A 22,141-nucleotide genomic window follows, 5' to 3' on the forward strand; every position below is an offset into this window, starting at 1 on the left:
ATTGCAGAGCTGTGCCCCTCTCACATATGCTCAACTTGTTTGTAACATTTAGATTAAGACACAAAGGAGGCTGTGTGCAGTGGCTCACGCCTGTAATCCCAGCACTTTGGGAGGCAGAGGCAGGAGGGTCACCTGAGCCCTGGAGTTTGAGACCAAACTGGGCAACATGGCAAAACTCGGTCTCTACAAAAAACACAAAAATTAGCCAGGTGTGGTGTCATGTACTTGTGGTCCCAGCTACTCTGGAGGCTGAGGTGGGAGGATCACCTGAGCCTGGGGAGGCTGAGGCTGCAGTGAGCAATGGTTGCACCACTGTACTCCAGCCTGGGTGACAGAGTAAGACCCAGGCTCAAAAAAAAAAAAAAAAAGACACAAAGGGATGTTTGGTGCCAAGACATGAGGAATGCTTGATTCACCTGGCAATGTCTGGGATAAAGGACAGAATCACCACATGGGTCCCCAGATGACAAATAGCTCTGAGTTGACAGTGGGGGTCCCCCTGGAAGCCTCAATTGGAGGAAGCAGGTTGTTGCAGTTATGGACCAGGAAGGGCAAGGAGTATGTGCATGATCCACATCAACCGATGTGAGCACTCGCTCCCTGGAGTGTGGCTGGAGGCCCAGGCCCAGCACAGTGGCACAGATAGGCAGAGGTTGGGGCAAGAGAATACCACGTTTAGGAAAGCTGCTTGCGCATGCCTGCAGTTTAGCCTACGTTGGTGACCACATGGCTCCGACATGCAGTCCAGGCCAGGATGGACGGCCTGGGTGGATGTGGGATCCAAGCCACTCTCAGCTGTGCCCCTTGAGTAGGCTGCTGCATCTGTGTCCCTGTAATACGCCCCTACCACACCCATCACTTCAGGAGGCAAGACTCTGGGGCCACAGCCACATCAAGGCTAACAGGGATTGGAGGGAAGGGATTGACGTCTGGGACACAGGGGAGCCTGGTAAGAAGGGGTGATATGGATCCAGAAACCCCACTACTGGGTATACATCAAAGGGAGATGAAATCAGAATGTTCAAGAGATGTCTGCTTTCCCAGTTCACTGCAGCACTATTCACAAGATATGGAAGCACCCTGGTGTCCGCTGATAGATGAACGGATAGAGGTAATGTGGTGCATATAACAGAGTACCATTCAGCCTTAAAAAAGGAGGAAATCTTGTCATTTGTGAAAACATGGGTGAATATGGTACACATTATGCTAAGTGAAATAAGCCAGGCACAGAAAGACAAACACTGCATGATCTCACTTACATGTGGCACCTATAAAAGCTGCCCTTATACAAGTAAAGAGTCAAATGCTGGTTACCATGGGCTGGGAGGAGAGGGACTGGGCAGATGTGGGTCAAAGAATACAAAATTTCAGTTAGACAGGAGGCATAAGTTCAGGGATCTTGTACAGCATGGTGACTATAGTTAACAACAACGTATTGTATCCTTGAAAAAAAGGAGTGATATGGGGTACCAGAGATATGCAGGACGATTGAAGATCACGGTCCAGCCTTGCAGGACCCCGGGGGACAGGGCGGGCACTCAGAGGCGGACCTCCAGCAGGTAGCGCAGGCGACACTGGCTCTCCTGGTAGATGAGGTACTCGCTCTGGGAGAATGTGGAGCTGCTGAACTCTGGGCAGGGCACAGGCTGGCCCTGGGGCACCACAACTCGCTGGCCATCCAGCTCCAGCTCTGTGTCCTGGGTTGGATCTGCAGGGCACAGCAAGAGCCAGGATGGCCCAGGGGTCACTGGTCCCTGGCCTTACGAGTAAGTCCTGCCCCCTATGCTCTCCACGTCTGTCACAGGGCACACCTGCTCATTTCCACCTTGCCCACCTCCAAACCACTGCAGGGGCCGGGGCTTCTGCCTGCGGTGTCTGCCCCGACTTCTCTCTGGGAAACTCGTACTCATCCTTCAATGTTCAGTCAAGACTCCTCTCTTTGAAGCCCTCCGGGATGCCCAGGAATGATTTGTTGAACCAGTGGATATTTGTCAAATGATAAACTGAGTGACTGCAGGGAAGCTTCTTTTTGTCCCTCTTCCCAGCCCCCTCCCTGAAAATGTCCCAGCCCCTAGCTCAGCCCCACCTCTCTCCTTGGACTGTCCAGCTTCCAAGGACTCACCAGGCTCGGTGTGGCCTTGGGCAATGACACTGTCAAAGCCGGGAGGTGGGCTCTTCAAGCTGGGGTTGTCCGTGGTGATACGGTGCTCTCTGCCCAGGGCCACCTCACCCAGGAACATGTAGCCGATATGGTGGGCCCCACAGTTCATGCCAGTAACTGGAGAACACAGGGAGGCACCAGTGGGCAGCTCAGCCTTTCTCCTGCTGACCCACGGGGCCGTTCTCTGCTGCGATGTTATCCCTTCTGGCTTTGCTGCTCCAGCAAGAAAAGGCTCACTCTCCTCCAGCCGTCACTCCCTCCTTGTCCCGGCCCACTCCCTCCCACCTTACTGTGCTCCCTATGGCCAGGCCTCTGCACCCTCTGCTGTCCTTACCAAGGTCAGCAATGGCCTCCCAGTGACCAAACCCGGGGCAAAGGCTTTTCTCCCTGGCCTGCTCTGCTGACTTTGCTCCTGACCTCATCAGCCCCTACCTGGGACTTCCTCGCCCTGGCTCTCCTGAGCCCTCCACCCCGCCACTCTTTCCTAAGCTCCTCTGCCCTCCTGGTGGACCCCTTGCTGTTGGTGACCTCAGGCATTCTAGAACTTCAGCCCCATCTGTTCTGGGATGAATCCTTTGTCCTTGCTCTCTTGGCCAGCTGGCCTCCAATGATGAGGTCAACCTGGGCTGAGGAGCTGGTCTGGGGAGGTCATTTTGGTGAGGACACTCCTGGCCAGAAACTCAGAAGTCACTGGAGACAGCATTGACTCTTTCCCACACACTCCCCATCCCACGTCCTACATGCACCTCTCATGGGCTCCCTCCCCTGCACCTCCCAGCCCTTGGGCCAGGCACCCATCATATCCAGCCTGGCTGAGAGCATGGCCTCCCTTCAGCCTCTGGCTGCTGCCCCTGTCTCCATAGCTGTAGCCACTGGGATCCTGCTACAGACAAGTCCAGCTAGGCTCACCATCACTTTCTGGATAAAGCCTCATCAATCGTTCTGTGCCCCTAACCCACCCTGCCCCCACTAGGCATTGCTCTGGGCTCCAGTATCAGGAAGTGTTTGGAAGCCCTGACCTGCCACATCCTCATATCCTCCCAGCCTCTCTGCCCATCCCCTTGCCTTGACATCTCCTCTTTTTTATTTTTATTTTTTTCAGATGGAGTCTGGCTCTGTCACACAGGCTAGAATGTGATCATAGCTCATGGCAGCCTTAAACTCGTGGACTCAAGCGCTCCTCCTGCCTCAGCCTCCTGAGTAGATGGAACTACAGGTGCGTGCCACCACACTTGGCTCAAAGGCTCCCCTTTTACCCCCTCCCAGGTCTGGTTGGTAAACCCATCCTATCTGTATCACCTCCCCCAGGAAGCCATCCCTGACCATCAGACACTTCCTCTAAGAACCCCACCGCCAAAGCCCAGGACAACCCACTGAGCACTATAGTCATTAACCATTAAAGGATTCCTCTCTTGGATTCACCATGAGCTTCCAGTGGGCAAGGACTGGGCCCAATCCACCTTAGTGCCAACCCTCCCAGGGCTTGGCCCAGAGGGGCACCTCACCATAGCCAGCTGACTTGCTGTTCTCTGAGGCAAAGTAGATTCCCTTGCCAACACGCCCACCAGAATGTGGCATAATGCGGAGCCCACTAGTGAGGATGGCGGCCACCACGGCCGTGTTGGTGCCATGCCACAGCAGCTTCCGATTACCCAATTTGGAGTAGGCCTGGAATCTGTCTTCCTGAGTGGAGAGAAAGTGAGAAATGGGAGTCCTGCCACCCAAGCACTCAGGTGCCTTGCCCTGCTGCTCAGAGGTGTGACCAAGGCCTAGCGCCCCTCTGCTTACTCACACGCACTCATGGCCGGCAGAAACTGACCAGAGCTGCTACACGATTTGCTAAGGGGCAGATAAGCCAAGGACATCTTCCTAAGGCACAGTGGTGATGGGGGAGGGGGTGGAGGAACCTCCCTCACCTCCCCGTCTCGGTTTACTTTCCAGACGTGTCGAAGAGTAGGGCACCTGTAGTTGCTGCCAGTCTGATCTAAGTAGGTCTGTATCACCTGTGGGGAGAGCAGAATCTGGTTGCCAGGGTGGGAGGCTCAGGAGCTAATCCCCTTCTTTTCTTTCTCCAGTCCCAAGCCCTCCTCAGGCCCTGGAGACACAAGAAGGGAAAGCTGAGGGTGAGTATTCCTCTGGGCACCTCAAGGGCAGGTGGGCAGAGGGACGGTGTCCACTGATAGCCTGGCCCCTCTATGGGGTCTAACTCACCTTGTACTCAGGTGCTCCAGAGTCTAGCAGCTGCAGCTGGCACTTGAGAAGCTGGTAGTGTCGGTCTAGGGGGTGCGGCACCTCCTCCACCATCTTCTCCTGCTCAGGGGCTGCCTGCAGGGCCTGGGCCAGCTCGATGTCTGCCAGCACCTAGGATGATGGGCCCTGGCAGCTTGTCTTCCCACTTGACCTCTGGACTCCCCTATCCTCTCTCACACAACTGGTACTGCAGCCACCCAAACTGTGTATCCACATCTCCCTTCCCACCCTATCTGTCTGCCTGGCCTTCCCCACCTGTCTGTCAGCCTGCCCAGGCAATCCATCCCTGTGGGCCTTCTCGGCTACCTGTACCTCATCTTGCTCGCCTAGGCTGTCTGTTCACTGCCCCACTGCCTGCCCGCACCCCTGCCAGACCTCACCAGGAGCATGTCCTTCTTGGCCTGCAGAAGCTCAGGGGAGTTGATGGGCGGGGGCTGGCTGCGGCCGAAGTTGTGCGGGATGACAGTGTAAAAGTGGGAGGACAGCTCCTCCAGGCTTTGGCCACCATCCGCGGGGCCTTTCAGGGCCTCCTCCAGAGCCTCCAAGGCCTCAAAGCCTCGTGCAATCTGTTGCTTGCTCAGCTTTCCCAGGGGCATCTTCTTCACATCTGGAGGGACAGGGGAGTGGGGACACTCAGCCCCACAGCCCTGCCACCCTGAAGCCCCTGCCACTCTGCCTGCCTCTCACCCCTCACCCAGATCCATGAGGGCCATGGTGTTCTTGAACATCTCCTTGCTGAAGATGTTAGTGATGAGCTTCTGCGTGGCTGGGTCCAGGGAGCAGGGCTGCACCTGCTTAGCCACAGTCCTCACTGGGCCTCCATCCACCTGAAGATAGAGGGCACATGTGGGCAGGAGCAGCTGGGCAGGGCGTGACACCAGACAGAGACCGGCCAGCCTGAGGCCAGAAGGGAGTTCTGTGGCTGAGGCTGCGCAGCTGGGCAGTGGCAAAGCCCAACCAACGGGGACTCTCCAACCAGTCCCCTCCCTCAGCCTAGGGCCCGCCCACCTTCCCTGGCCATCTCACCTTCACCACAGCTTCCTGGGCCTCATCTTCTCCCTGTACTTCGATAAGTGTATACTTGCCCGGGTGAGACACAAAGCTGTCCCGCTCTGCCCACTTGTTCTTGGTCTTTTCCCGAAATTTCTTCTCAAAGTCCTTCTTTGCATCTTCTAGCCTTGTGAAGTGGTTGATCTTCGACTGGCCTACCTCTCCCTGAAACCGACAGCCTTCAGGGGTATGTCCACCATCAACATTTGCTGGCCTGTGTGTTGGGCCAGGCCCTGTGCTGAGTGCCCCGGGACAGTTGGGTGTGCCCCCCCCACTCAGTAGCTGTGGCCTTTTGGGGACCCTGTGGAGTATGTGCAGAGCAGGCGGGGCACTCACCACACGGCCCCAGCGGTTCCAGCAGGTGAAGCGGTGGCCATCTTGGAGCAGCTGCATGATGTAAAACTTGTTGTTGTTGTTCCCGATGTTGGTCTGGTTCAGGGTGCAGTCGTAGTCCTCATGCACCTGGGCCAGAGGGGAGGTGGGGGGCAGTCTGGTTGGGGTCAGATGGGGTGCCTGGCTGCACACCGAGAGGGCTCTGATGGGGACAGGAGTCCAACAGCAGTGGGAGTCAGAGGGACCCTGTCTTGGAAGCCTGGGTGGTCACTGCTCTTCCCTCGGGGATGTGGTGTGAGAGGACATGGCTAAACCCTGACATGGGGGTGTGGGGAGTTCAGGGGCACACAACTGGGCCCTGAATGGGGGAATCTGAGAGGGACATGGCTCTGCCCTGAGGGGACATGGGCGAGCACACAGGAGACTGATATAGTCAGAGCCTTTCCCTAAGTGTGGTGGGGGGAGGCCTGCATGGGGTCTGAAGGGCAGACGTGACCTGCCTGGACCTGATGGGACACAGCCCTGACATCTAGGGTCAGGAGAACATGGCCTTGCTCTGGCGCTTACTGGGGGCATTTGGGCTCCAAAACCAGAACTGAGCCCTAAGGGGGTGGCCTGGGTGTGTTTGTGCTTATCAGCGGGCAGGCTCTGGGCCTGACTGGGGACTGCAGCTCACCTGGGTCTCAGGGTTGCTGCTGAGTGGACATGTTGGATCCACACGGATTATGTGTTTCTCTGCGGGCATGGCCTTGAGGGCCTCAGCGGTGGAGCGGAAGGGGTCCTCCTCCCTTCCCCCCTGCCGGCCCTTCTTCTCAGGGCCCTCAGTCTGTACCGGGCACTTCCGCTTTGGAGCCATGGCTGTCCTAGGGCACAGAGAGGCCCTTAGGCCTCCATGGTCTCCTCATCCCTAACGACCCACTCTCACTCCCCATCCCCACCCTGGGTCAGCACAGCATCAACTTGCCCCACCCCAGGCTGGCCCTTCGGTGGCCTCCCACTGCATCCTCTGTCCACCCTGACAGCATTCCCAGTCCCAGACCACACCCGGCTATTTGTCACTCAGAAACGCCCCTTTCCCCAGTCCCAAGTGCAAGATTAGGACTCTGTCCAGTCTGCCCACTCGGGTCAACAGGGTCTGCCTGGCTCCCTACCCTCTCCAGCTCACCTGTGTGTCCTGAGGGGTAGGGAAAGTGAAAGAAGGATCTCTGTCTTCCACTTCAGGGCTCCTCCCACTGTGTCAGCTAGTTCAGCCCTGGCATGGTTGCCGGGCTGAGTCACCGAGCTATGGGGGAGGGTGGGCAGAGGCTCCTGGGAGCAGGATTCTTGGGGCCAGATTTATCCTCCCGGAGCTTAGAATCCAGTGCTGGGAAGGCCAGGCTGGTCCTTCCCAATAGACTCAAGAGTTCTGAGGAGCCAGAACTCCAGATCAGTGGTCTTGAACTGCCAGAGGGCAAAGGCCAGTCCCACCAGGACTTGCCCTGCCCTGCCCTGCCCTGCCCTGCGGAGGGCTGTGGGCAGGACCGTAGGACACTCACCTAAGAAAAGCAGGGACATGGGAGAGGTCTTGGCTGCCACCCCACCTGGTTGTGTGCGCCAACCTGGGCAGTTCCAGGTCTAACAACTCTCTATGAGCCTTAGGAGTGAATTAGGGAGGGAATTCCCCAACAATCGCCAGAGGCCGGGGATGAGCTTGTGTGGGGAATTAGACATCGGCTATTTGGCCACCAGTGTGGTGAAGCAGAGGCTGGGGCAGGCCGAGTCAGGCGACCAGTCCCACGGACGGGTGGACACTCGATCTGGCATATCCAAGGCCAGGGCAGTCGCATCCGTAGCGCTGCTCCGGTGGCCGGGGCCTGCAGCACGCATCTGCCAGTCGCCCAGTGACATTGGGCCCGGGTAACGACGCAGCCTCCCTCTCCCCGGGGCTGCTTGGATCCCCGCTGGGTCTAGTGCCGGGCTGCCCAAGGAGGGGAGGAGTCACGCTCTAGAACGCGAAAGGACTCCGCGTCTCTGGCGCCCCCCAGCGGCCAAGGCGCGCAAACACAGAGAAGGCTCTTCCTCCGACTTCGAAGTCGGCCAGCAGCAGAGCGCAAGCGCCACAGCTTCAGGCCGGAAGCGCCCGGGAGATGCGGGCTTCCTACTCGAGCCTGGTGCGGGAGCCTAGGAACTTCAGGAGGCGGGGCCACAAGCGTGCATCCTATGGGTGCTTGGGGGCGAGGCAGAGCCTGCCTAAGGACCCAATGGAGCAGTAGGAGGCGGGGCCCGGCGGGCGGTGGAAGCCTATCAGGACGCGGGGTCTTGCCATGCGGCTGGGGAGCTGGGAGGGTTCAGCTGCCACGTGAGTTCCCCGGCGGCTGCTGCTACACACCTGGTGGGCAGCATGTCGGCAACGGCTGGAGCTCGTAAGCGGGGAAAGCCGGCCTCTGGGGCCGGGGCTGGCGCGGGGGCCGGCAAGCGGCGGCGAAAGGTGAGCATGGCGCTTCTGAGGCCCGCGGTCAGCCCTGCTACTGGGACAACCGTCATCCCATCCAGGGGACCTGGGTCCGGGCCCTTCCCCCAGGATCCCTGCTGGACTCAGCTTCGTCCCTCTCTCCGCGGGCCAAATCCTAGAAAGCCGTGCGCTTAACCCGGGAGCCACCGCCTTTCCCAGTTCTGGGGTTCTGAGGGACCCGAGGGGGCCCTTGGTCATGCCAGCGTGGTCGGGACCCCTAACCAAAGAAAGGACCGTATAATTCCCAGGCCGACTCTGCGGGGAACAGGGGCAAATCCAAGGGTGGCGGCAAAATGAATGAGGAGATCTCCAGCGACTCTGAGAGCGAGAGGTGAGCTATTCTTTTGCACGTAGTGGGAGGGAAAACTGAGGCCCATGGTGTATGGAAGACTCAGTGAGTCCGAGCAGAGCTGCGCCTAGAACCCAAGACTCTGGCCCTTGGCTCTGAGATCGTGGCTCTTTCCTTTAGTTTCTGGTCCTGCAGTCTCGTTTCTGCGAGGTCTCTGGGTGGGAAGGACCCTAGGCCCCAATCCGAGGCCATTGAGACCTCCTTAGTCTTTGGCAGGGACTGGACTGATTGTGAAATTGCAGGAAACCAGAACAAAGCTGTCAAGTATTTCTTGCATCTCTCTTCCCTTGCCAGTTTTCCTGCAATTTCACAATTACTGGACTCCCCGTCTCTTAACGCGCCAGGCACTGTCTTTACTGTTGGAAATGCAGAGATAGGCAGGCAGGTGAAGAGAGTGTGTTGTAGTGAGATGTGTATTTTATAGTTGTGTGTTCTGGGAACAGAGGAGGGACTTTTAAATAGCGTCTTGAGAGATGAGGAGGAGTCTTTCACGGAGAGGTAGGGAAGGCCTTCAGGGAACAGCAAAGGTAGGCAGGCAGGTGAAGACAGTGTTGTGGTGAGATGTGTATCTTATAGCTGTGTGTTCTGGGAACAGAGGAGGGACATTTAAATAGGGTCTTGAGAGATGAAGAGGAGTCTGTCATGGAGAGGTAGGGAAGGCATTCAGGGATCAGAGGAAAGTCTGAGGTGTAAGTGTGCCAGAATGGGCACTAGGAAAGAAGGAAGGGGGCTGGGCCTGGTAACTCACGCCTGTAATCGCAGCACTTTGGGAGGCCAAGGTGGGAGAATTGCTTGAGGTCGGGAGTTTGAGACCAGCCTGGGCAACATAGCGAGATCTTGTCTGTACAAAGATAAAAAAAGTTAGCTGGGTATGGTGGTCTGCACCTGTAGTCCCAACTACTCGGGAGGCTAAGGTTGGGGGATCCCTTCCTAGGAAGTTGAAGCTGCAGTGAACTATGATCATGCACTGCTCTCCAGTCTGGGTGACAGAGCAAGACCTTGTCTCTAAAAAACACACACACACACAAAAACAGGAGGGCTGGTCATAGGTGCATGCAAATTGTAGAGGGCTTTGAATGCCTCCCTCATTTCTGCAAGTGATGGGTGTGGTTGCTTGCAGGATTTCAAAGGGTCAGGCAAGGGGTCAGGCCTGACCCTGTGGGTGGGAGGCTCTTGGACCAGAGAATCCTAGTGCCTTCCCTGTGAGCTGACTTTAGAACCTCTCTTCTAAGATTGAGTATGTGTTGCCTTAATTTGCTCACAGAAAGACTTAATGTACTTTTTTTTGTTTTTGTTTTTGAGGCAGTCTCACTCTGTTGCCCAGGCTGGAGTGCAGTGGTGTGATCTTGGCTTACTGTAACCTCTGCTTCCCAGGTTCAAGTGGTTCTTCTGCCTCAGCCACCTGAGTAGCTGAGATTATAGGCCTGCACCACCATGCCTGGCTAATTATGTATGTTTAGTAGAGATGGAGTTTCACCATGTTGGCCAGGCTGGTCTCAAATTCCTGACCTCAAGTGATCCACCCACCTTAGCCTCCTAGAGTGCTGGTATTATAGGCGTGAGCCACCACACCCATCCATTAATGTATTTTTCTTAATCCAAAGGTTATTGTGGGTGAGTGTGTGACAGACTAGTGTGGCTAAGTGCTTTTAAATATTTTTAGAATGTTGTGTTGTGAAGTGTGTTAGATGCAGAAGAATGAACGAGATGTATTTGTACTACAGAGAGTAGTGGTAAATTGGTGAATCTCTGTACACTTACCACTTAGGTTAAGAACTAGAACATTTGCAGAAACTTAGAACCCCCAACTGTCATTCCTAACTTGAGTTAATCATTTTTTTGGTTTCTTTGCTCTTCTTTTAAAAAATTAGTATTTTCCATTTAGGTATAGTTTACATACAGTACCATTCACTTTTTAAAGTTATAGTTCAGTGAATTTTGACAAACACACAGTCCTGTGACCACCGCTACCCTGAAGATAAAGGGTTTTATCACCCTCCAAAATTCCTCCTGCTCCTTCGTAGTCAGCCCCTCTCCCTCTTCCCCAGTCTCTGCTAACCACTGCCCCTGGAGTCGTGCATTTTCTAGCATATCCTGTAAATGGAATCATAGTGTGTCTTCCCTTGCGTTTCTTTAGCGTTCTGCCTCATGCGTATGAATCCTTCAACAATAGATTGATTGGTGTGGTGAAACTGAGTAGAAGTCTGAAGTTAACACAGGTCTCTTGGCTGTGTAAGGGAAGGGCAGCACCAGCCCTGTTGGCTGAAGGCTTGCCAGGCACAGGGCACTGAATTATTTCTGGGGCATGGTCCAGCTTTGGCTTTGCTGAGAGTTTTCGAGGTCCCTTCTGGGGAAGTCAGGGGCAGGATTACAAGTGAGTCCTGGGAAACCCGGTTAGGGGAGTGGACAGAGACTAGATGTCTGCAGGCACATGATCAGAGGGAATGGGCTGCCCTGGATTCTCTGCATCTGAGTGCCCATGACCTACCCCCAGCTCCCAGGAGCAGGTCAAAGCAGGACCTATCTTTGAGTGAAGTGAGTACTCTCAGCTGGTCACGAGGGCTGGGTCATGGAAGGGAAAGCAGTACCTTCATCAGTAAGGGTCAATCCCCAAACGGTCAAGGTTCACTTGAAACCTTGTTCCCAGGGTAAAGGATGGTGCTGTGGTGATGACAGTCCTGGTGTGTCTGCCTGGTGGATCCATGGATCTGATCGAGACTGCCCCCGTCATGTCTGGGGATGGTGTCATCTTTTCTGCTCTCTGTGTCGCATCTCTGGTTTCTGGTATCCCTTCCCTTCTCTTTCCAAGTTTACCCTCTTGTTTGGGGAGCACATCCTCTATCCTTCTTAAGAAAGAGGGAGAAAGTTCTGTGGCACTTTGCATACGTGGCAGTGTCGTCGTTGATTGTTTGACTGGGTATGGCATTTTAGGGGTCAGTGTATTCCTTCAAAGGTTTGTGTGTGAGGCTCCTTTGTCTTCTTATTCTCAATATTGCTGTTGAGATGCCCGAGCATGTTGGTTCCTGACTCTTTGTATGTGACCTGATTTCTTTTGGAAGCCTGGTTTCTCTTGGAAGCCTCCTCTTTCCCCCAGAGTTGAGAGTCTTTAGTGATCTCTTTGGGATTTGGGTCTGTTTCCCCCCCTACGTGGGGCACTGAGTGGGGCCTTTTAGTTTGGGGAGTCACATCCTTCAGTTTTCTGCTGTGTAGTCACCGGCCATGTGGGCTGGCAGGGAATGGGAAAGGTTGGATGGCAGGGCGAGCATTCAGAAGGCACGATCCTAGTGGCCACAGGAACAAGGTGAGCCCCTCAGACCCAGCCCCTTCCTGCCCAAAGCCTAGCTCCAAGGAAGCCTGAAGAGGAGGAGGAAGAGCTGGAGGAAACTGCACAGGAAAAGAAGCTGCGCTTGGCCAAGCTCTACCTAGAGCAGCTCCGTCAGCAAGGTGAGCCAGTGGGCAGGCTAGTCATGGGCAGGGCTTGTGCCTGTGCTGTTCTGCTGCCCGCTGCTGCAACCCCAGCCACTTGATGGGTGACTGACATGGGTTTCCAGTGGGTACCCGGGCTGTCAGTGCTGGCTGCTCTGTGGGGGTGGCCAGGAGCTCTCATGGGCCTCCTGGGGAGGCTGCAGGGGGCTGATCCGATAAGTAAAGGCAGGAGGAAACCCTCCAGCCCGCCCTCCCCTCTGCTGAGGCAGCTGGAGCTTCCCACATCACCCTGCCCTGCGGCAGTGGGATGGAAGGGGAAAGAGGCATCTCAGCCTCAGTTTACTTGGTCTGGTCTGTCCTGCGCAGAGGAGGAGAAGGCTGAGGCCCGTGCATTTGAGGAGGATCAGGTGGCAGGGCGCCTGAAGGAGGATGTGGTAAGTGGAGGGAGAGTTGGGGAGGGCGGGGGTGGAGCTGATCTGCTCCCAGGGTCTCATCCATTTCTTCTCCGTGCAGCTCGAGCAGAGGGGCAGGCTGCAGAAGTCGGTGGCAAAGGAGGTGAGTAGGCATGGTACTTCGGTACAAGGTTAGAGGGAGTTGGGGACCCCACCTGGGCTGGTGGGCAGGTGGCTCAGTGTGGGCTCAGTGTGTGGGAGTCTTTGCTCTGGAACTTGGTGGACACTTGGGCCTATCCGGTCAGGGAAGGAGCTGGTCCTTGTAGCCTTGGGTCTTGTTTTCCTTCTGGCCTGGGTAGGAAAGGCCAACACTGCATGGTGGGGTTGGTGGAGTGGTGCCTTTATGCCACTAGCCGCAGTGACCCAGCACCTGTCTGCCCAGATCCAGGCCCCAGCCTCAGCTGACATTCGTGTTTTACGGGGGCACCAGCTCTCTGTCACATGTTTGGTCATCACCCCCGATGACTCGGCCATCTTCTCTGCCGCCAAAGACTGCACCATCATTAAGTGTGAGTGAGTGCCTGGGAGGGGCTGCAGCCCTCAGGGAAAATCTGGGAGGGCCGGTCAGGGCAGTGGGAGTGGTCCACGGCAGGCTGAGCCCTGAAGTGGAGAAGTCTCTGGAAGCAGGTTTGCTGCCCTAGAGGTGCTCTCTGGGTGACAGTGGAAGCTGCTGCCCAGCAGCAGGGCTTATGAGCTCCCTGTCCCTAGTGACCTTCTGGCAAAGTCAGGAAGATGATTTAATGGGAATTAATGCCGCAGGTGGGTGGTTGGACTAGAAGACATTTGAGGCTGTGCAGTCCTTGGATTGAGTGCTCGGTCCTCCTGCGTTCCCATCTGTTGCTGGCTGAGCAGTTCCTTCTCCACCCGCTGTAGTAACAGGAGAGCTCACACCATCAATCCCAAAGCCCTTGTGCATCTCTTCTCTTCTTTGGGCTTCATGGCTGCTGTTTGGCACTAATGTCCCTCTTCATAGATGAGGAAACTGAGGCAGCTTGTCCGGAGGCTCATGGTGGCTGAGCCAGGTCTTCTGGCGGAGTCTGGGACCTTTGCCATGGCTCTTCTTTCCATGCTGCCCCTTGAGGGAGGTTACCAGCCAGCCCTAGTCCCCCATCCCAGTAGTTTCTCCCCCATCCCCAATGGCAGGGAGCGTGGAGAGTGGACGGAAGCTTCATGTGATTCCTCGAGCCAAAAAGGGTGCCGAGGGAAAACCCTCTGGCCACAGCAGCCATGTCCTCTGCATGGCCATCTCCTCCGACGGCAAGTACCTTGTAAGGCCAGGTTGGCCCTGGGGGCAGGTGGGAGGTCTGGTGCACGGTGGGTGCCTGTGGTCATTGTCTTCATCCCTGCAGGCCTCGGGTGACCGCAGCAAGCTCATTCTCATTTGGGAGGCCCAGAGCTGCCAGCACCTGTACACCTTCACAGGACACCGGGATGCAGTGTCGGTGAGGAGCTGGGTCTACCCCAGTGGATCTTTAGCGGGCACATGCTAGTGTTCTAGGCTCAGTGCTGGCTTCTGGGGTCCCCGTCCTCAGAGAACCTGCATCCTGGGGTAGCGAGTGGGTAGTGAGTGGTGCTGTAAAGTACATAAATGGTCTAGAGGGATGGAGAGGAGCTGGGGGAGACCAGGCTGAGCTTGCTCAGGAATCAGGGAGGGCCTTGAGAAGCTGCCTCTGGGCGGGGTGTGGTGGCTTTTGCCTATAATCCTAGGACTTTGGGAGGCTGAGATGGAGGATCATTTGAGCCCAGGAGATGGAGGCTGCAGTGAGCTATGATCGCACCACTGCACTCCAACCTGAGCAATACAGCTGGGCTGCACAAAAGTGCCTCACAGGACATGCTACATGGCTTGCTTTTTGGGAAGTCCTCCCTGGGCCTGAACTGTCTCTTGCCTGCTGTAGTCCAGGTCCCCTTTGTCCTCTCCCCATGCACCCTTAGGGGCTGGCGTTCCGCAGAGGCACCCACCAGCTCTACAGCACATCGCACGATCGCTCCGTGAAGGTGTGGAATGTGGCGGAGAACTCCTACGTGGAGACACTTGTGAGTGTGTATGGGAGAGGGTATGTGGATGGTGGAGAGGGTGTTGAGTGTGTATGGGAGAGGGTATGGTGGATGGCGTGGGAGAGGGTGTGTGAGTGTATGGGGAGAGGGTATGTGGATGGCGTGGAGAGGGTGTGTGAGTGTGGTATGGGAGAGGGTATGTGGATGCGTGGGAGAAGGGTGTGTGAGTGTGGTAATGGGAGAGGGTATGTGGATGCGGTGGGAAGAGGGTGTTGAGTGTATGCCGAGAGGGTATGTGGCATGGGCGTAAAGGAGAGGGTGTGTGAGTGTGTAATGGGGAGGGTATGTGGATGGCGGGAGAGGGGTGTGTGAGTGGGTGTATGGGAGAGGGTAACTGTTGGATGGCGGGGAGAGGGTGTGGAAGTGTGTATGGAGAGGGTATGTGGATGGGTGGGAGAGGGTGTGTGAGTGGTATGGGGAGAGGGTATGTGGATTGGCGTGGGAGAGGGTGTGTGAGTGTCATGGGGAGAGGGTATGTGAGGCGTGGGAGAGGGTGTGTGAGTGTAAATGGGAGAGGGTATGTGGATGGCGTGGGAGAGGGTGTGGTGATGTGTATGGGGAGGGTATGTGGGATGGCGTGGGAGAGGGTGTGTGAGTGTGTATGGGAGAGGGTATGGTGGATGGGTGGGAGAGGGTGTGTGATGTGTATGGGGATGAGGGTAATGTGGATGGCTGGGAAAGAGGGTGTGTGGAGTGTATGGGAGAGGGTATTGGATGGCGTGGGAGAGGTGTGTGAAGTGTATGGGAGAGGGTATGTGGATGGGGGGAGAGGGTGTGTGAGTGTATGGGAGAGGGTATGTGGATGGCGTGGGAGAGGGTGTGTGAGTGTGTATGGGAGAGGGTATGTGGATGGCGTGGGAGAGGGTGTGTGAGTGTATGGGGAGAGGGTAGTGTGGGATGGGCGTGGGAGAGGGTGTGTGAGTGTATGAGGAGAGGGTATGTGGACTGGCGTGGAGAGGGTGTGTGAGTGTATGGAGAGGGTACCTGTGGGATGGCCCGTGGGAGAGGGTGTGTGAGTGTGTAATGGGAGAGGGTATGTGGATGGCGTGGGAGAGGGTGTGTGAGTGTGAATGGAGAGGGTATGTGGATGGCGTGGGAGAGGGCTGTGTGAGTATGGGAAGAGGGATGTGGATGGCGTGGGAGAGGGTTTTGTGAGTGTGTAATGGGCAGAGGGTATGTGGATGGCGTGGAGGGGTCGTGTGAGTGTATGGGAGAGGGTATGTGGATGGCGTCCCACCCGCCCGTGAGTGTGATGGGGAGAGGGTATGTGGATGGCGTGGGAGAGGGTGTGTGAGTGTGTATGGGAGAGGGTATGTGGATGGCCCCGTGGGAGAGGGTGTGTGAGTGTACAGTGCGAGTTCACGCAGTACCCCATCCTGCTGTGTCTGGCCCTCCAGCTTTGGACACCAGGACACAGTGGCTGCTCTGGATGCCTTGAGCCGGGAGTGCTGTGTGACGGCTGGGGGCCGGGATGGGACTGTACGTGTGTGGAAGATCCCCGAGGAGTCCCAGCTTGTCTTCTATGGCCACCAGTAAGGTGGCCTGCCGTGCCAGTGGGGGCTACATGGGTTGGGGGTGGGCTTGGGCCACGCCCCTCACAGCCCCTTTCTTCAGGGGCTCCATCGACTGCATCCACCTAATCAATGAGGAGCACATGGTGTCTGGCGCGGACGATGGGTAAGAGCTCCTTTGGATGTCTCTGGCCACGGCTTCTGCTCCCGAGCGCTGGCTGCCCATGGGGCCCTGAGCTTGCCTCAGGGCACCCCCAGTGGGGGAGCTGTTGTAACTTCTTTTCATAGATGAGGATGCTGAGGCAGAGAGCTCAGATGACCTTGTCTGGGCTGTGTGCTGTTGATCCCTTCCTGTCATGTGGCCTTTCTTCTTTTTTTTTAGAATTAAAAAAAATTTTCTGTGGGTACTTAGGTGTATGTATTTATGGGGTACTTGAGATGTTTTGATACAGCATGCAGTACGTAATAATCACGTCATGGGAAATGGGGTACCCATCCCCTCAAGCATTAATCCTTTGTGTTACACGTGTGGCCTTTTCTGCCTCTGGCCCCCTCACTGCTGTATTCCCTCCCTGTCTACAGCTCTGTGGCCTTGTGGGGCCTCTCCAAGAAGCGACCACTTGCCCTGCAGCGTGAAGCTCACGGGCTGCGGGGAGAGCCAGGCCTGGAGCAACCCTTCTGGATATCGTCGGTGGCAGCCGTCCTCAACACAGATCTCGTGGCTACAGGTGGGTGCCCTGAGAGGCAGGGAGGAGGGGTCGCCGGGTGGGCCGGTGCGGGGGTTGCTCACTGTTCTCGTCTCCCCAGGCTCCCACAGCTCCTGCGTGCGGCTTTGGCAGTGTGGGGAAGGCTTCCGGCAGCTTGACCTTCTCTGCGACATTCCCCTGGTGAGTAAGTAGGCTTGAATGCTCAGCCTGTCTCTGCCACACTGCTGAGGCCCCTGGAATTAGCTCTTTAAGGTCTGTCTTCCTGCCAGAAGGGAACCTTCTCAGGGCAGGGCCAGCTCGTAGCACAGGGCCTGGCAGGAACCCTCCTCACTTTCCCCGCTCTGCTCTGCTTCCTATCCTAGGCCCTGTCCAGGGTGCTGGGGTACAAGTCAGGAGCAGCATGGGCAGAGGCATGGAGACCTGGCCCTGTGATGGGTTCTGCACCGCTGGTGCCAGATTGGGTGCCAGGCTAGAGCATGTGGACCCTACTGTCCACACTCGGGTGACCTGGGGGAGGGTGGCAGGATCTGTCAGTGATGTGTGCTGAGAATGCAGGGTCTAGGTCAATGGGGACAGTCATGGGGTCTCCAGGGCCCCACCACCAGGAGCCAGCCTCAGGCCATACTTGGTGTACACTGCCTCCTTCATCCTCACAAACTCACTGCTAGCCCTGTGCTCTGCTTACCCCCATCTCGCAGATGTGGAGGCTGAGGCCCCAACAGGTGAAGGACTGGCCTGTGTCACCAGGTGGCAGGAGGCAGAGCAGGGATTTAACCCAGGCCTGGTAAGGCCTGGCCCTTGACTGTGATGCTGAGGACGGTGGTGGAGGGGCATTCTAATGTCTTTCTGTGTTGTCTCTCTCTCTGCTCAGGTGGGTTTTATCAACAGCCTCAAGTTCTCCAGCTCTGGGGACTTCCTAGTGGCTGGGGTGGGGCAAGAGCACAGGTACGTGTGGCCCTCAAGGGTTCAGGTAAGGTGGTGCAGGCTGGACAGCTGGGTGGAAATGGGGTGGAGACTGGGCCGAGTCTCAACTGCTTCTTGCGCTATCTGCAGGCTTGGCCGATGGTGGAGAATCAAAGAGGCTCGGAATTCTGTCTGCATCATACCACTCCGCAGGGTCCCTGTACCCCCAGCTGCTGGTTCCTGACACTCTTACCCTCCTTATTTAAGTCCTTCCCAGGCCATGCCCCACCCTCTTTGTATTAAAAGCCTCCTCTTTTGGGCCTTGTCTCTTGTAGCTTCTTGGCGGAGGTGGGGTGGGATTGCATCAGGGACTGGGTGGGAGGCGGCCTGGGGAGGGACAGGACTCCAGCAGTCTCCTAGCTCTGCCCCTCTGCTAGCCTGAGGGCTGTTATCCTTTTCCAAAGAACTTGGGATGGAGACCTCAACTGGCTCCTGGCTTCTGGTCCCTGTGTGTCCTGCACGACCTCATCAGGCTAGCTGCCCACCACTGCTCTTGGGTGGTTGGAGTCAGAAGCTACTCACCCCTCAGCTCAGAAGCCATGGCTTGTAAGGGCTGGCGCAGGGGTCAGGACTGGGCTTTAGACAGGACCTGCATGTCAAACTGGCTTGGCTTCCTCTCCCAGGTCAGGTCAGGAAGCTGGAGGGGACAGACTGCCCCTGAGGTGGGGGGGTCGGGAGTGGGAGTGTGAATGGGACCCTGGACCGTAGGCTTACTGTTTGGAGACAGGGGTCCAAGTTGGGAAGAGCTCTGTCTTTGGTCTGAATGTCAGAACCAGGCTACAGTGCTCATCACAGCCAGGACCTACCTGCCAGGCAAGCGAGTCAAAGGAATGTTCACTCTCTCTGATTTCACCGAGTGGGTTGCTCCCTCCTGCTGTGGGGTGAAGCCAGTGAGGAGGAGGCAGAGGTGGACTGGAGGTGTAGAGGCACAGTGAGGTTCCTTCCTGTCAGGAAAAAGGAGAAGAGGGTATTAAGGGAAAGCCCTGTGCCCATGGGGCCCTGAACCTGTGAAGGAGTGGTACGGTCCCCTGAGAGATGAAGCCACATCTTCATCTTGACCCCATGCTCACGAGGCCTCCCCCTCAGACTGCCTGCAGTTAACCTGGGGCCAGAGGGGTCAGGTTCAGGCTGAGCCTCTGAAAAATCATTTTTTTTTTTTTGAGACGGAGTTTCGGTCTTGTTGCCCAGGCTGGAGTGCAGTGGCATGATCTCGGCTCACTGCAACCTCTGCCTCCCAGGTTCAAGCAATTCTCCCGCCTCAGCCTCCCAAGTAGCTGGGATTACAGGTGCATGCCACCACATCTGACTAATATTTGTATTTTTAGTAGAGATGGGGTTTTGCCGTGTTGGCCAGGCTGGTCTTGAACTCCTGACCTCAGGTGATCCACCTGCTTCGGCCTCCCAAAGTGTTGGGATTACAGACATGAGCCACTGTGCCCAGCCTGAAAAATCCTATTACAGATGAGATGTTGATAGAATTCACTCACTCCTGTGTCCCGTCTCAAATTGAGCTTAGCAATGTCATGAACACCTGAAGAACACTGTAAACAACACAGAGAAGCTCCTGAACGAGAGAACCCTTTCCTAAGTACATTCTCATCAAATGAAAGCAAGGACTCCGGATTCAAAGTGAAGATAACTTCTTCCATGGTTTCTATTCTCAGCCTTGCTCCGTCAGGGCTTCCTTGCTATTGGATTCTTGAGCAGGAGCTGCTATCAGCAAATATGGTGCCTTCAACCTCTCCCAGGACCCTTCCCCTCACTTCCGCTTTGGCCAAAATCTGGCTGTTCCAGGAGGGTTGCATTCCACCTAGCTCTCAGGCTGAGATTGAGTAGGTGTTCTCCCTGGCTCCTGCATCCGTTAGCTATTGCTGGGTGCAAACCATCCTAAAACTGGTTTAGAACCATTAGTGTGCATGGATCTGTAGGCCAATGGGGTTTTTGTTTTGTTTTTTGTTTTGTTTTGTTTTGAGACGGAGTCTTGCCGTTGTTTCCCAGGCTGGAGTGCAATGGTGCAATCTCAGCTCACTGCAACCACTGCCTCCCAGGTTCAAGTGATTCTCCTGCCTCAGCCTCCCGAGTAGCTGGGATTACAGGCATGTGCCACCACGCCTGGCTAATTTTGTATTTTTAGTAGAGACGGGGTTTCTCCATGTTGGTCAGGCTGATCTCAAACTCGCGACCTCAGATGATCTGCCCACCTTAGCCTCCCAAAGTGTTGGAATTACAGGCATGAGCCACTGTGCCGAGCCCAGCTGGGGGTTTCTTCTGGTTCCAGCTGAACTTACTCATGACTTTGCAGTCAGTTGTGTGTTTGAAGCTCTGCTGACCTTGACTTATCTATGTTTGGAGGTTGACTGGCAATGGACACACTGGGAAAACTGCACTTCCATATGTGATTTCTCATTCTCCAGCAGGCTAGCCCAGGCCAGGAGAGAAGCATGCAAGTCGTCTAGAGGTCTAGGCTTGGATATGGCACTTCTATTGCATTCAGTTGGCCAAAGTGGAATGGCAGGGCATCCCAGATTCAAGGGAAGGAAACTTCATCTCCTGATGGGAGTAACTGTCATGTTATTTTGTGAAGGGCACAGAAATGGGATATGTCGGCAGGGAATCCACATAGTCTACTTGTCCAGTCCAGAATATCACTGCACCTTTCTCCTGCCAGAGCTAGGCTGTTCTTACTCCTGAGTTGGCAGAGGATGTGCTAGAGGGCAACCTCAGACTCTGATTAATGGTGCAGGAAGAGTCAGGGATGAACAGCCAGACCCTAGTCCACTGGCCAATTTTTTTTTTTTTTTTTTTTTTTTGAGACAGGGTCTCGCTCTGTCATCCAGGCTGGAGTACAGTGGCGAGATCTTGGCTCACTGCAACCTCTGCCTCCCTGGTTCAAGTGATTCTCATGCCTCAGCCTCCCAAGTAGCTGGGTTTATAGGCATGAGCCACTACACCTGGCTAATTTTTGTATTTTTAGTAGAGACGAGGTTTCACCATGTTGGTCAGGCTGGTCTCAAACTCCTGGCCTCAAGTGATCTGCCCACCTTGGCCTCCCAACATTCTGGGATTACAGGCATGAGCCACGGCAGCTGGCCACCCCCTGGCCACTATTAGGAGGTTGGCATGACAGATGAGCAGCCAGTATCCACTCTTCCCTTCTGCCTGAGAATGGGCCTAGGAGTACGGTCTGAACCTCTGAACCACCCAAATCACTGTCATTCTGGGGGAATCTACCATCAATCCTAACTTCAAAAGGGAAACTAGAAATCAGGGAGGTGAAGGCAAGAGGGCTGGCAGCCCACCTTCTTTCCACAAACAAGAAGGGTTGAGGCCACTTTATGGAGATGGTGACAGTAATATGTCTTCAATACCTGTTGTGTGGTCTGCCAGGTGCTCATTCCCATTTCCTTCTGAAAGTGTAACTCCAATTTCTCTTGGAAAACGATCCCTTGCACCTTGTAGCATATCCCTCCATCCATCCATCGATCCATCCATCCATCCATCCATCCGTCCATCAAAACTTTGTTGTGTTCCAGTGAAGCCCCAGCTCCTGTTCTAGGTTATGGGGATACAGAAATGAACAAGAAATAGTTCCTACATTCAAGAAACCTACCCTCTGAAGGGATAAAGCATGTAAATAAGCAGACACAATGGAAATCTAGATGATTAGTGTTATGAAGAGGTCAAGCAGAGTGAGAGGACAGAGACTGGGTAAGGTTTCTGGAGAAGTGACATCCCGTGAGACCTGAATTCTGGGAAGATCTGGGGGAAGAGCACTCCCAGTCTTGGAATCATCTGCAAAGGCCTAATACAAGAGAATCTTCCTCAATGAGCCACTTTCCAGGGCCTCCTGACTAGAGAAGTGTGTGGACAGAAACCCCAGGCAGAGGTGAGTAAGACAGAGGGGTAGCTGGTGCAGGATGGGGTTGGCTGGCAGCTAAATGCCCTGCCTCTCTCAACCCGTCTTAGTCTAGCACGTCTCTGCCTCATTTGTCTTCCCCACCCTTACCTTTCCAGTGCTGGCTCTTCTGGCTGCTGTCCAATTCCCAGTGCTGAACTCCACCTTCCCCAATGCGGAGCTTCCTCAATCCCAGCCCAGTCACTTCCTGCTCACCCCCACCTCTTTCTGGGGACACTGGGTACAGGGAAGCACAGTGACAGGACCTGTCCCTAGGCATGGAGAAAAGGGTATTGGGACTTTAGGGCCTTGGGTCTCCTTACAGAAGCATCTGGTCCTCTTTTACTTTATAAAATTCATTCATTCAATGAGCATTTATTTAGTACTTGCTCTGTGCTGGCACTTTTTAGCATCTGGGGACACAAACGAGGAAAATGCTCAGATTCTGTCAGCAAGAAGCCAGATGAAGGAAGAGACTGGCTAGCAAAGGTGACT

General features: G+C 55.4%; 2 protein-coding genes across 5 annotated transcripts; one reads left to right on the plus strand and one right to left on the minus strand.

Annotated features, from left to right (window-relative positions):
• Nucleotides 1–1,146: 1,146 nt before the first annotated feature.
• PARP3 (poly(ADP-ribose) polymerase family member 3) lies at nt 1,147–7,695 on the minus strand. Of its 2 annotated transcripts, none has more exons than XM_017858831.1 (11): nt 6,960–7,695; nt 6,471–6,652; nt 5,798–5,923; nt 5,438–5,626; nt 5,106–5,238; nt 4,792–5,018; nt 4,373–4,522; nt 4,078–4,164; nt 3,667–3,844; nt 2,123–2,278; nt 1,147–1,708 (listed from the first exon to the last, which is right to left on the minus strand). In XM_017858831.1, exons 2-11 carry the CDS (start codon nt 6,648–6,650, stop codon nt 1,539–1,541), a joined length of 1,596 nt encoding a protein of 531 aa, XP_017714320.1. In that variant the 5' UTR covers nt 6,651–6,652; nt 6,960–7,695; the 3' UTR covers nt 1,147–1,538. The 2 variants fall into 2 exon arrangements, with proteins under 2 accessions (XP_017714320.1, XP_017714319.1); XM_017858830.1 differs by having other exon boundaries at nt 6,471–6,657.
• On the plus strand, nt 4,100–18,012 carry RRP9 (ribosomal RNA processing 9, U3 small nucleolar RNA binding protein). Of its 3 annotated transcripts, XM_017858834.1 has the most exons (17): nt 4,107–4,153; nt 4,237–4,284; nt 5,588–5,648; nt 8,534–8,616; nt 11,972–12,078; nt 12,427–12,494; nt 12,574–12,615; nt 12,895–13,021; nt 13,656–13,780; nt 13,862–13,954; nt 14,448–14,548; nt 15,968–16,102; nt 16,185–16,247; nt 16,664–16,809; nt 16,889–16,968; nt 17,660–17,733; nt 17,842–18,012. In XM_017858834.1, exons 4-17 carry the CDS (start codon nt 8,579–8,581, stop codon nt 17,933–17,935), a joined length of 1,293 nt encoding a protein of 430 aa, XP_017714323.1. In that variant the 5' UTR covers nt 4,107–4,153; nt 4,237–4,284; nt 5,588–5,648; nt 8,534–8,578; the 3' UTR covers nt 17,936–18,012. The 3 variants fall into 3 exon arrangements, with proteins under 3 accessions (XP_017714322.1, XP_017714323.1, XP_017714321.1); XM_017858833.1 differs by lacking the exon at nt 5,588–5,648 and having other exon boundaries at nt 4,100–4,153; XM_017858832.1 differs by lacking the exons at nt 4,107–4,153; nt 4,237–4,284; nt 5,588–5,648 and adding an exon at nt 7,938–8,261.
• Nucleotides 18,013–22,141: the final 4,129 nt, after the last annotated feature.

Source organism: Rhinopithecus bieti, unplaced genomic scaffold (genome assembly GCF_001698545.2).
Source record: "Rhinopithecus bieti isolate Rb0 unplaced genomic scaffold, ASM169854v2 scaffold_49243, whole genome shotgun sequence".
Classification (NCBI taxonomy): Eukaryota; Metazoa; Chordata; class Mammalia; order Primates; family Cercopithecidae; genus Rhinopithecus; species Rhinopithecus bieti.

What these genes read in the sequence shown, in the direction of transcription:
- PARP3 (XM_017858831.1), bottom strand. Translation starts at nt 6,650, where the DNA reads ATGGCTCCAAAGCGGAAGTGCCCGGTACAGACTGAGGGCCCTGAGAAG. An exon ending in CTGGAGCACCTGAGTACAAG is followed by an intron (nt 4,165 to 4,372) that starts GTGAGTTAGACC and finishes CTCTCCCCACAG; the next exon opens with GTGATACAGACCTACTTAGA. An exon ending in CCAAGGCCACACCGAGCCTG is followed by an intron (nt 1,709 to 2,122) that starts GTGAGTCCTTGG and finishes TGTGCCCTGCAG; the next exon opens with ATCCAACCCAGGACACAGAG.
- RRP9 (XM_017858832.1), top strand. Translation starts at nt 8,175, where the DNA reads ATGTCGGCAACGGCTGGAGCTCGTAAGCGGGGAAAGCCGGCCTCTGGG. An exon ending in AGCGACTCTGAGAGCGAGAG is followed by an intron (nt 8,617 to 11,971) that starts GTGAGCTATTCT and finishes TCCTGCCCAAAG; the next exon opens with CCTAGCTCCAAGGAAGCCTG. An exon ending in AGAAGTCGGTGGCAAAGGAG is followed by an intron (nt 12,616 to 12,894) that starts GTGAGTAGGCAT and finishes CTGTCTGCCCAG; the next exon opens with ATCCAGGCCCCAGCCTCAGC.